Consider the following 12,675-nt stretch of genomic DNA (forward strand, 5'->3'; position numbering starts at 1 on the left):
AGCAAAGGGCCCCGGACCCCGTACTCCCGGAGCACCCCCCACAGGGCACTGCGAGGGACACGGTCGAATGCCTTCTCCAGATCCACGCAGCACATGTGGACTGGTTGGGCAAACTCCCATGAACCCTCTGCCACTCTGAAGAGGGTATAGAGCTGGTCCAGTGTTCCACGGCCAGGACGAAAACCGCATTGTTCCTCCTGAATCCGAGGTTCGACTATCGGTCGAATTCTCCTCTCCAGTACCCTGGCATAGACTTTCCCGGGGAGGCTGAGGAGTGTGATCCCCCTATAGTTGGAACACACCCTCCGGTCCCCCTTCTTGAAAAGAGGGACCACCACCCCGGTCTGCCAGCTTTTTAAAATCATTCCTACTGATCAAAATATGAATAATAAGAGAATAGAAAAACAGATGTAAAGTAATGGTGTGGGAATCTCAGGTCTGTGGCAGTGCACTACAGAGACCATTTTACTATGGGCACCCTCCTGTGTGAATATACATGAATTACCCATCTTATTTTCTGTTTTGACAAACGTGTGAAGGCGAGCCAAGTCCCTTGCATGTGCGCAAAGAGAGGACTGACTTTGACACTTAAGCTGCCTTGTTTTCTTTTTGGCATAATGTTACTGTATGATCTGTAGCCTAAATGAAAAATGGCGATTCACATGCACAGCATTGTTTTGGTGATCTTTGCATTAACATGACGTTTCAATGGTGATGAACAATTGAATGCATGCCAGTGTCTTTATTAAAATGAATTGGTGATGAATCACCCTTATGCTTGAATAATACATTAGAAATAATCAGTAATAGCCTAATTTTACACATGATCCATGATGACAAAGGTACAGAAAAACTAATAGTCTATATGGCAGAATAACATATTGTCAATATTTCAGACTAAGACCTCCCCAAAATTTTGCGAATCATGTTTTTCAGATGTAGCTCATTTCTTATTAAGGGGAGCCAAGCTCCCCCTAGCTCCCTAGTAGTTTGCACCATGATCCCAGTAGTGTCCCAGTTGGAGAAAATCACAGCATGATGCTGCTACCACTGTGTTTGACTGAGGGATGGTATTAATGAGGTGATGCTCAATGCCTGGTTTTCTCCACACACAGCTGGGAATTGTGGCCAAATAGTTTTTGTTTCATCAGACAAGATGATTTTGCTTCTCATGGTCTGAGAGTCCTTCAGGTGTCTGTTGGCAAACCCCCAGCAGGCTATCATGTGCCTTTTAGTGTGGAATGGCTTTCGTCTGGCCACTCTACCACAGATCCCTGATTGGTGGGGTGCTGTGCTGATGGTTGTCCTGTAAAGTTCTCCAATCTCCAGTAAGGAACTCTGGATCTCCTTCATAGTGACCCTTGGGTTCTTGGTCACCTGCTGACCATGGCCCTTCGTCCCAGGTTACTCAATTTGGCTGGATGGCCAGATCTGTGAAGACTGGTGGTGGTTCCAAACCGCTTCCATTTGAGAATGATGAAGGCTACTGTGCTTTTGGTCTTGTGTTCAATGCTGCAGAAATTCTCTTGTATCCTTCCCCAGATCTGTGTCTTGACACAATCCTGTCTCGCAGGTCTGTGGACAGTTCTCTTGTCCTCATGGCTTTGTTTTCACTCTGACATACACCATCAACTGTGAGAACTTATATAGACACGTATGTGCCTGTCCTAATTATGTCTAGTGTATTAAATTGTGCACAGGTGGACTCTAATCAAGGTGTAGAAGCATGTCAATGACCATTCATGGGAGTGGGATGCACCAGAGCTCAATTGCAAATGTGGTCCTGAATACTTACCTGTATATAAATGGTCTTTTATTTGTAATACATTTACAAAACACTCCAAAAACAGTTTTAACTTTATCATTGTGGAGTATTAAGATGAGTCTGAAACGCAACAAAATGTGGAAAACTTGAAAGGGTCTGAAAACTTTCCGTACTGTCTGTAACATGTAACCTAATGTGGTGCCTCTCTCTCTCTCATACCAGGACTCTCCACTGAAAGCAGTACAGATGTTATGGGTCAACCTGATCATGGATACCTTTGCTTCACTAGCCCTGGCCACAGAGCCCCCCACAGAAGCCCTGCTGCTAAGGAAGCCATATGGCCGCAACAAGCCTCTCATTTCTCGAACCATGATGAAGAACATCCTGGGTCAGGGAGTGTACCAGCTAACCATCATCTTTACTCTGCTCTTTGCTGGTAAGAAGCTATAACAGATATAGTTCTTCGTATGCTTAAATTACAGCCAGTGGACTCCTGTTTGTGTTTCGTGGGTATTTTGACAAATTCTTTGTTTTTGTAGGGGAGAAAATGTTTGATGTTGACAGCGGCAGAAATGCACCGCTCCATGCCCCACCTTCTGAACACTACACCATTGTCTTCAATACCTTTGTAATGATGCAGCTTTTCAACGAGATCAATGCGCGCAAGATCCATGGTGAAAGGAATGTCTTTGATGGCATCTTCAAAAACCCTATCTTCTGTAGTATTGTTTTTGGTACCTTCATTGTCCAGGTAGAGTAGACTGGAGACTATATAACTTGTTAGGTTTTTTGTGACTCGTACATGAAAAATATATCTCCCTCGCAAAACATCAACCTTTAAATATTTAATCTACAAGTTGGCTTTCTAATTAATTCTGCTTCTCTTCCTGCTTTCTGATCCTCTAGATTGTCATAGTGCAGCTTGGAGGAAAGCCATTCAGCTGTGTTGCTTTGAGCATTGAGCAGTGGCTGTGGTGCACTTTCTTAGGCTTTGGCTCTCTACTATGGGGACAGGTATGATGAGACAATACAGTGAAGCTTCTCGCCCAGTTACAAGAATGTGGGATGACACTGCCCCCCTGTGTTGAACTAGATTAGTGGGTGTGTAATGGTGGCAAGACCACGGATAACAGTATATTCTTCTGCTGCTGTGAATAGATGGGTAAACCTTGAAAATAAAATCATACTGTGTAGCTATAGTACATAGTACAGTGCCACCTGAATGTTAAAGATCTTGTACGGTGATGAAATCTTGGCCTTCTTTTTTGTGAACATAACTAGACACAGGTTCTTCAAGTTCTTTGTCATTGTTATGAAAACAACAAAACAGCATAGCATCTCCAAATCATAAAAAATAATGATTAAATAATAGTAAATGCTAAAATGGTTAATGGTTTTATACTTGTATAACGCTTTTCTGTGCTTTACAGCACACTCAAAGTGCTTTCACAGTACTTGGCCATTCACCCACTCGCACTCACAAACACTCACACGTTCACACACTGGTGTTACCACTGGGAGCAACTGAGGGTTCATTGTCTTGCTCAAGGACATTTCGATATGTTGATTGGACAAGCCGGGAATCGAACCGCTAATCCTCCCGTTAGGAAACGTGTTGCAAGCATATTTTTGAGCTCTTAAAAATTAATCAAAGACAGCTGCATGTGATGCAAAATTTAAATTGTGGCCTTTTTGAATTGCTGATAAGCTATATAATGTCAGACTGCCATATAGATGTGGCAGAATAATGAGACAGGCAGTTTTTTTCTTCTGAGACATGGTTATAGCTTAGTTTACCAACAAGTTTAAGATTCTCTTTTCAGTTAACCACAGTGCATGTTGTCACTGTGCATTTGATGTGTGACAGGTTGCACTGCTGACTATTCCTCTTATTTATAATTCTTCATTGAAATGTTCTCCCTGTGCATTTTTGTTAGCATCTTAGTCGTGTTCTGATGAAAGCATGTCACAGAAAAAGTTGGTAAACGGTTGTGCACTGCACTTTAACTGAGATGAGTAAACAAATGGGACGTGCATAACATTATGCAAAACCATTCACATTGTTGTGACCGTTAGTCTTTTCTTAGAAGCAGGGCTGTTCTCTGAGTGCTGGACTGTTGCTGTCCTATGCTCTCAGCAAGGATGGGCTGAACGTGAAATGTATTCCCCAAAGGTTATCAACAAAGTGAAACTTAACTTCACCCTGTGCAGTAAGCAAGTTGGTAAATAAAGATCACTCATAGTTAACGTGATTTATAGCTCTTTTTGCTAATATTCTCAATTAACATTTGTTTATAGATTAATCTGCCAATCATTTTCTCAATTGATAGAATAATGATTGTCTATTAAATGTCAGAAAGAAATTCTGATTTGCCAGAGGCCCAGGTGGTGACTTCATACAACACAAGTATTAATTTACAATCACCTGTGACACAAAACAACAAATCCTCATATTTGAAAAGATGAAATCAGAAAAATCACTGGGATGATTTAGTCAATTATCAAAATACTTCCTGATTAATTTTCTCTTGACCGGCTAAATGATTAACTGACATGTTTCAGCCCCAGGATTCAGTATTATTATGTTGGAGAACAAAATAGAAGAAGGAGAGAGCTTTTGACAGACAACAGGATTAAAACTGATAAGACCAAGTTGTATAGATGCTTTCCATCACTTTGTCAGCTGGCATGTTGGGAGCAGTTAACATGATGAAATAATTTGTTAGCATTGCTTACAAATTCATCAGTATCAGCTTTTAGTAACTTCCAGAAGTCTGTCACTGTGAGATGTGCTTGGAGTCTCGGAGCAAACTAGATGATGTCAGAAAGCGCCATAATGAAATGTCACTTTACCTAGTCATCGGCCAGTAGTGTTTCTCACGCAGACTGTGACGTCTTCTAGGTAATCTCTTCGATACCCACCAGCCGCTTAAAATTCTTGAAAACAGCGGGCCATGGCACACAGAAGGAGGAGATCCCAGATGAGGAACTGGAGGAGCTGGAAGATATGGATGAGATCGACCATGCTGAGCGGGAGCTTCGTCGCGGCCAGATCCTTTGGTTCCGAGGCCTTAATCGCATCCAGACTCAGGTAACAAACTATGGTCCCTCCTGTGTACCACCGAACACCACACATGACACCAAGGAAATCAAAAGCCATAAACCCTTTAACTCTCTGTTGCTCTTCCAGCTTATAAAATCTATGGTTTGTTCTTTCTCTTGGCATTCTTAAAGAATGACTTGTGCCCTAAAAACAAAAGCCCTTCCTCTAATATTTCTGCTCTGCTTTTGAGCTAAAGCAGCAGATTCCTCTGCCTATTTCTGACTCTGAGTCTAATCTGCTAAGACCCAACTAGTTTGAAGGTACTGATGAGAAGCAAGTGAACTGGATTGGATGGAAAGCGCGATAGAACAGCTGAATGTACAGAGTATCGGCATGGCTATGAGTATGGAAGGAATCTGCAGAGAAAAGAGTGAAAGTGAGGTTAGATTGCCGAGTCACAGCTCCCTCCGATCAGTGCCTTTAAACCCCCCTTTCCCCCCTCTCTCTTTAACTATTATGCCTAAATTTAATTTCCAAGTGAAACTTTCTTTATGGTTATTGGTGCCTTTTCTTTATTTTTTTCTCTCTCCTCTGGCTGTGTTGTTTTATTTCCTCTGGGCTTTCTCCTGTCACGCTTTCTGATTCTTTGCAGATGGATGTAGTGAGTGCGTTCCAGAGTGGAACTTCCTTTCAGGGGGCTCTAAGGCGGCAGGCCTCCAACTCCAGCCAACAACAGCACGATGTAACCAATGTTTCTAGCCCTACACATGTAGCCTTTTCTACTACTACCACTACTGCCACTGCCGCCAACACCGCTTCTGCCACTGTGGGGTGTGAGTGCGTGTTCTCCTCTAGTGCATGAGACTTTTATTTCTTCTGTTCTTCTAACATCTTCCTCTTCTACTCTTCTTCTCACCTAACGTTGACACTTTTACTCTCTCATGCGTCACTTGATGTACCCCCCACCCCCGTTTTCTTCAATATGACACCAAAAGTACCACATCTTCCATACTGCTTCAATAACACTGCTGTGTGTATATATATATTTATATATATGTGTACCCTGTAACCAGGTGGCTTCTAGCGTCAAGGTGTTTCCTCTGTGTCATGTTTTCTGTTCTGCTTCTGCTTTGGTCTCAGAAATGAAAAGGTGTTACTGTTATCTCGGGTTTGGTGGTGATATGTATTTAATATTTGACAAATTCTGTTCTGGATTGACAGTCACATTGTTCGTCTGCAGCTGCCTCAGTCTGCTCTGTGCCCCTGTAGCACCCATGGGTCTGTGTCGCAGCTCTCTAGTCCCTAGACGGGTAAATATTTTGAGTATATGCCCATGATCACGGTCTAAAATTCAGACAAACCATGACCTGGCTTCATTTGTGAGAAAATGTCTCTGTCAGTGGATGCCCTGTCAGTCAGTTGTGAAATAATGACATATTCTTCTCCAGCTATGGTTTTTTCTGGGACAGTGTTCCCTGGGAACATGCTCCAGAAACACCCAGTAATAAACTATCTGCTTGCATTTGATATGACACAGTTCTTTTTTTTTTCTTTTGGTGTGTTTGAATGTAGGGTCGTGCACAGGGCTGGAAGGTCTGGCATTCATTCAGCATAGGAGATCAGTGTTTCAAGAGCAGATACGAATCATTTCTTCCCTTTACAAGGGCTGTGTGTGTGTTGACAATAGCTGTTTTTTTCTTTCCTCTTTCAGGTCTTGTAAAGCATTTTAAATGTCTGACAGATGTCATAAATAAATGCAATAAATGACTGTGCTCTTGAATATAAACACATTAACGTTATTGGAAAAACTTCCCTATTCCCCATGCTTCCCTATTAAACTAACATTTTCCTTTCAGGTGCTCCTGACACGTGATGGACCAGTGTTTTTGACGTCTTTCTCTGTGTGAATGTTTGCTTGTTGGCAGAATGTGTCCACCTGGCAAGATGTTGCCAAAAGCACAATCAATGGAAACCACTGACTCCCCACATATTCTTCTTTAGATTCTGTGAAATGTGTCATGGGCTATACTCAAAGGTTTACTACCATTGAGCACAAGGTAGTGCCACGCTCTGCATGGGTTCAAAGTCTCTGGCTTTGTTTGAGTTCTTTTTCCTCTCTGTGCTGTTTTTGATGTGCATACCAGCTTGTAGACATGCTTGGCTGCTGCAACTTTGTTTTTTAATCCACAAACATAAGCTATAACTAACTACCCCTTTCTTTGTGTCTGTCTCTATTCGTCTGCCTCTTTCTTTCTTCACCTCTTCCTCTCTCTCTCTCTGTCTCTTCACATTTTCTTTAGCATGTCCAACTGCAGTAAATTCTTGTGTCCAGCCTATTTTTTGTTTTTTTTTTTGTTTTTGTCTAAAGAACAGCATTCCTTTTGTCTCTTGGTTCCCTTTTGCTTTTTAATTAATCAGACACGGGCCTCTACCAAGTGTTTTGTGAAATACTACTACTGTACTTACAACATAAACATACATTGCATTGGGTTTGGCACTTGTTTGTACCCTCCCTAAGGGCTTTACTACATGACTTTGAAGACTAGTTTTTCTACAAGCACAGAGTCAAGGGTCAGCTTTGTCTTTACTAAATACAGCTCAAGTTTTGTATCTCTCAGAAACCCTTATCAACCCACACTAAAGTGTGACCTGGTTCTGAACAGTCCTGTCTTTCAAACACTACTGAAAGCTGGTGTTAAGTCTATCTCATGCCTTTAGTTGTGTTCGTTAGCCTGAGATTTTTCATTCTGTACTTTATACTGAATTATATGACAGGACAGAGGGGGGAATGGAGAATTTAACCAGAAAACAATGGTTGCCCCAGTTTACACTTAGGTTAAACTAATGAGATCTTCACAGGGGTGTTGAACAAATTCTAGAAAATGGGTAAGGACATTTAACTGGTTTTACAAGTTGTAATGTTACTGCTACAAATAACTGCATGTGAATTTAAAACTTTCACCGTCACTTGAGTATTTTTTGCGCTTACAACTCACCTGTTATTGACCCAGTGGAAATGTGTGCCCTTGGTTTTTATCTCTCACGTCATGTGCAGGTGATAAAATGAAACGCATGTATCATTACTGACGGTGACTAAATATGCACCTTTCCCGCTCCCTGTCCCCTCTCCCTCCTTCCAGATCCGGGTGGTGAATGCATTCCGCAGCTCCATCTCCCTCTATGAGGGGCTGGAGAAGCCCGAGTCGCGATCATCTATCCACAACTTCATGACCCACCCCGAATTTCGGATAGAGGACTCTGAGCCCCATATTCCCCTCATAGATGACACCGACGCAGAGGACGATGCTCCCACCAAGCGCAACTCCACTAGCCCCCGCAACACCACACCCACACCACCCTCTCCCTCGCCCACCACCACTGCTGCCCCGACCACACCCGTCTCCCCCTCCCCAAATCAGAACAATAACGCTGTAGAGAGCAGTAACCACCTCCTCCCAGAGGGCCCAAAATCAGGAATCTCCTCGGCCCCAGCGAGCCCCCTACACAGCCTGGAGACCTCCCTTTGATTTGACCCTGCTCCACAAGTCCCCACCACTTTTCTACCCGCCGCTGAGGAGCTCAGTTCAGATGATGTGAACAAACTCTTGGAGAGAAGAGATGAACAGCTAGGAGGAGAGCGGAGTCTTGTGTGAGCTTGGCTTGGGCTGGACTGAAGGACAGCAGACATTCAGAGGAATGTATGGCTTGGTGTGGATATTTTGGTCTTCTTTTAGTTTTGGTTGTTACTAATACCCCGCTGCGACACAAGGACTCTGTTTCCACCCCTCCCTTCTTGGTAAGTTTTGTTTTTCTCAGTAAACAAGGGGTGATTATAAAGTGAGATCGAAAGTGACCTATTATTATTATTATTTGAATTGAGAAGGGGGGGTCGTCCTCCTGGCTTGAAGATCATCTGTAAGAATTATGATAGAACCTTTAGCTTCTCTTTTATCTGAATGGTGTTGTATATTTATCTCTTTGGCCCTTGCTCATTCAAAACTTATTTTTGCTCCATTGGCTGTTAATATTTTGAGTTATTTATGTTTTTGGAAAAAGCAGGTCTGTTTACAAAGTTTGTAGATACTTTTTTTTCTGTTTGTAGGCAAAAGAGCTTCCTGATATATGATGCAGAAAAGTGGGACAGAGTTAAAAATGGATGAGGACTATTTCAGATACTGCTGTATTTTCAGGAAAAAAGGGTGTTTCTATTGAAACTTAACTATTTTTGCCTGCAAGTTTTATTTGTTATATATTTGTAGATAATTATAGAGCCTTCTAGCCAAATGGTTAAACACTAAGGCTTGTATAGAAAAAGAGGTCCATGGGGTGAAGTGTTTTTCACAGGAGACTGGGTGGGAAAACACAATTTAGGGCCTCTGTCCACTAACATAGTTATAAATATTTACTTCTTCCATTTCTTCAATAGTTTTCATGTGCACAAAACCTTCTGGAGTTTCTGGAATCTTTTATCATCCATTTTGTTATGTTCAAGGATTTCCCCTTGTAGAAAGGTTCACTCATTAAAAGGGATTTTTGAAAATATCTGGGCCTGTATTTAGCAAGCATCTCAGAATGACACCTAGGGATGATGCTGAAAGTCAGACTAGGAAACAAAGTCTTACCTCAGAGTTGGTCATAAGCACCTCATGAAGCCTCCTACAGTCACTTTTCTTTTACATCTTTGTGGTTGCAAAATACTTGGAACTGTTAAATTAAAGTATCTTTTTCTAGTGGTTGTTAGTTACATTCAGAAGAGGCTGGATTAGATTTAATGCAGGAAAACAGCAGCAGCTTCACTTATGGGTGCATGATAATCTAATTTATGCATGTTAAGGCTCAATTTTTTTTTTGCCAAAACTAATAAAAAGCACTAAAATGACTGTTTATCCGCTTTTTTTTTTTTCCCCACAACTATGGTTCAAGCTAGCGCTGTATCATGAACTGATCCGTCAGTGCGCCTGTTTATTTCTCTATAATTACTTCATATAGACTAAATGTGAATGTGCCTTGACTACAGTAATCATTTAGACAGTACATTTGCCACGTTCAGGAAACTCCTTACAGATAAAACACTGTTACTCCTACAGCTAAACGTAGAACCAAATAATCCTCATTAAAATTGTAGGCTGCGTAGGTTAGGACTGGGTTCCTCCCTCTGGATGCTTGATAAATATGGACCCTGGTCATCTTGTCTTTACTTTTATTTATTTTTTTATTTTTTTTGTGCAAACTGTTAGCCCCCTGCCAATGTACAATATTGACATTTGTTTACTCAGGCTTAGAAAAAGTGTTTAATTTAAAACAAATCTATAAAGAGAGAGACTTTGTGTAGATAGTAAAACATTGTCTGGGTTAAAAAACAAGTGAATTATTTTCATATATCATTTAATCTTTAAGATAATGATTTAGGACTAAGTTATTCCTCCAAGTTGACATTTTAAAATTCAAGGACTGAGCATAAAAAAAACAACTTTTCTTCAACCTTGTCCATAAGACTCCTTTCGCTATGGATAAATGTTGCTGCATTTAATTTGTTTGTAAAATATTTTTGACACCTGATGTACTGGAAACGCTAAAGAATTGGACCTGCATTTTTCAGTAAATAAGATGAGGCATACACTGGTATATCTGTCCGCACAGGGTACTTTATTTCATAGGGTTCCTTGGGGGAAGAATTTTGATACAAACCATAGTACAAAATATGTACCTTTGTATTTTTATGACAATACTGATGATATCTTTCATCATACAAAACCAATTTTGGATGATCTGACACCAACCATGTTCTAAGATGGGGGGGTTTGGCCACTAAAATGTGTGTTGTTCTGGAATACTCATCTCAGGGTGCAAGTGGTGTGAAAGAGAACAGGCCTATTTTAGTTTGTATATTACCACACTTAATTCAATGTTTGGAACGGTGCTTGTCGGCCACACGGGATGACTCGAGCAACCGGCTGCAGATTCTTCCTGCAGCCTTCTGTCCACCTTCGCCTGAGGGGCCACGGACAGGGGAAGGAGGTGGAAATGTTAACTCACAATGTTCTCTGAGGAACGAGTTGGTTTTCCTTGTTTTACAGATGACAAAATAGCAGCTAGGATTGCATACAAAGTGAGAAATTGACAAGAAGTGGAATCATCTGAGGGATTTGTTCTGTAGCTTCTTCCTGTAATGGGAATGAATGTTTTTTCCATCTGTTTTATGGATTATTATTTTTTTATCTTTAACATTTGGAAATAAAAGTACTTCATGTCTGTTTATCTTGCGCATTTTAAATGGATATTGTGATTGGATTTACATTTGAAACTTGTCGAGTAATGTGTATGGTTTTTAAAAATAAAAAATGTATTTAGCCAAACTGCAGGGCCATGCTTTTTATTTGTCATGCATTACTTGTGGAGTGGAGCTGTGGAAATCCCACATTTCTACAGTGAGGTAAAGCAGACATCTTTCAGGCAGTCCTACTCTTGAGTGAGGGTGATCTTTCTCATTTGAAATGTGCTTTTTTTGCACAGTCTCCAGATTATTGTAGCTAATGAACAGAGCAGGTTCTTGGTGTGAAATACTGTATATTCACATGTGGATAGGCCCTGGCAGTCAGTAGTGTATGTGCAAGTGTAATAAAAACAACAGGCACAATATAAATGAAAGTACAAATTTAAAAATAACTAATTGATTGTATGTTTTTATAAAAAAACAGCATAAAAAAGACAATATTGTAGCTTTACTGAATAAATGACTGCTTATTTTCTAGAAGGTAATAAGCCAGTGCACATCCGGACCAGTAGAGGGTAGTAGACTTCTTTCGGAATCTCCTCTTCTGCTATTTTAAACCTGTCAGTTCCTCAAAGATTGTATATTGATATGTTGAAGCACTCGTCTTTGATCACGACCAGCCAGTTTGCTAAAGATTTCTCACCGTGGGTCTTGTATCGATCATAGACTTTGACAAACGTTCCCCGAAGCAGGAGCAGAGAGACTCGTCTGCCTCCTCCCTCCCTCCGCAGGAACTTGGTCTCCAGTAATGGATCCTAAACCCGGGACAAAGGTTTGCTAATGACAGGTCGCAACATTTCTGTAAGTACCTTGACGTTTATCTGCTGCACCGTGAGCCTAATAAAGTGGTTTTCCAGAATCCCAGTAGTGGAGGATCTGAGCCGTGTTTGACGCTAATTTAATGTAACGCTTTAGCTTCTTTGAGTGACAGTGATCTCAGTCTCTATTGTGGCCTGTTTGAATTGCTTCGTGTCACATAATCCTACACAGATGCGCATGAGATTATATTATTTAGCAACGTATTGTCCTCCCGGGCAGTGAATTTCTGGTCACGACTTCAAAGGTACTCTGTCTTTGGAGGGTGTTAAATTCACCTTGTTACTTATCTTTTGACCTCTCCACCTCTTAGCGGCATGAAAGCGACTCCCCCGCCTCTGAGCTCAAGATGAGGGAGTGGTGGATTCATGTGGGGTTGATCTGCATCCCGCTGGTAGCCGTCTACCTGCACGTCCCGCCCCCGCAGCTCTCACCTGCCCTGCACAAGTGGCACAGTGGCGGGGAGGTGTTCCACTTCAGAGGCAGGAGGATCTTCTACAGAGGCAGGGGTGCACTTTTAGGTTGTCTCCTAGTAGCTTTACAGTCAGGGAAACGGTTTGGCTCATTTGATCTGTTTGGGCCTTGAAATCACTTCTTGGTAAAAATGCTAAAACTCATAGCCATCACATAATTCCACTAGTTTAATCTTTAACATTGCATAATATTTCTTAAGATTATTATATGTGAAGTTTTAATCCTTAACCTCTGAAATGTAGTGAAGTAAATATGCAAAGTTTCAAAATAAAAATACCCAAATAAAGTAGAAGTACCTCAAAA

General features: G+C 41.3%; 2 protein-coding genes across 5 annotated transcripts in view; both read left to right on the forward strand.

The window, feature by feature from the left end:
• The window catches only part of atp2b1a (ATPase plasma membrane Ca2+ transporting 1a), a 48,391-nt gene extending 37,246 nt beyond the window's left edge, over window positions 1-11,145 (forward strand). The window contains exons 17-22 of one of the 3 annotated variants that reach the window (XM_020599690.1): window positions 1,988-2,201; window positions 2,305-2,516; window positions 2,672-2,779; window positions 4,668-4,856; window positions 5,461-5,639; window positions 7,949-8,063. In XM_020599690.1, coding sequence (XP_020455346.1) covers window positions 1,988-2,201; window positions 2,305-2,516; window positions 2,672-2,779; window positions 4,668-4,856; window positions 5,461-5,639; window positions 7,949-7,961 — 915 coding nt within the window. In that variant the 3' untranslated portion in view covers window positions 7,962-8,063. Of the gene's footprint in view, window positions 1-1,987; window positions 2,202-2,304; window positions 2,517-2,671; window positions 2,780-4,667; window positions 4,857-5,460; window positions 5,640-7,948 lie in introns of all 3 variants that reach the window. The other 2 variants (XM_020599688.1, XM_020599689.1) reach the window with 2 other exon arrangements.
• Window positions 11,146-11,611: 466 nt separating this feature from the next.
• The window catches only part of mest (mesoderm specific transcript), an 8,428-nt gene continuing 7,364 nt past the window's right edge, over window positions 11,612-12,675 (forward strand). The window contains exons 1-2 of one of the 2 annotated variants that reach the window (XM_020599556.1): window positions 11,612-11,883; window positions 12,212-12,419. In XM_020599556.1, coding sequence (XP_020455212.1) covers window positions 11,863-11,883; window positions 12,212-12,419 — 229 coding nt within the window. In that variant the 5' untranslated portion in view covers window positions 11,612-11,862. The remainder of the gene's footprint in view (window positions 11,884-12,211; window positions 12,420-12,675) is intronic. The other variant, XM_020599557.1, reaches the window with a different exon arrangement.

The sequence above is a fragment of the Monopterus albus genome, unplaced genomic scaffold (genome assembly GCF_001952655.1).
Source record: "Monopterus albus unplaced genomic scaffold, M_albus_1.0 scaffold41.1, whole genome shotgun sequence".
Lineage (NCBI taxonomy): Eukaryota > Metazoa > Chordata > Actinopteri > Synbranchiformes > Synbranchidae > Monopterus > Monopterus albus.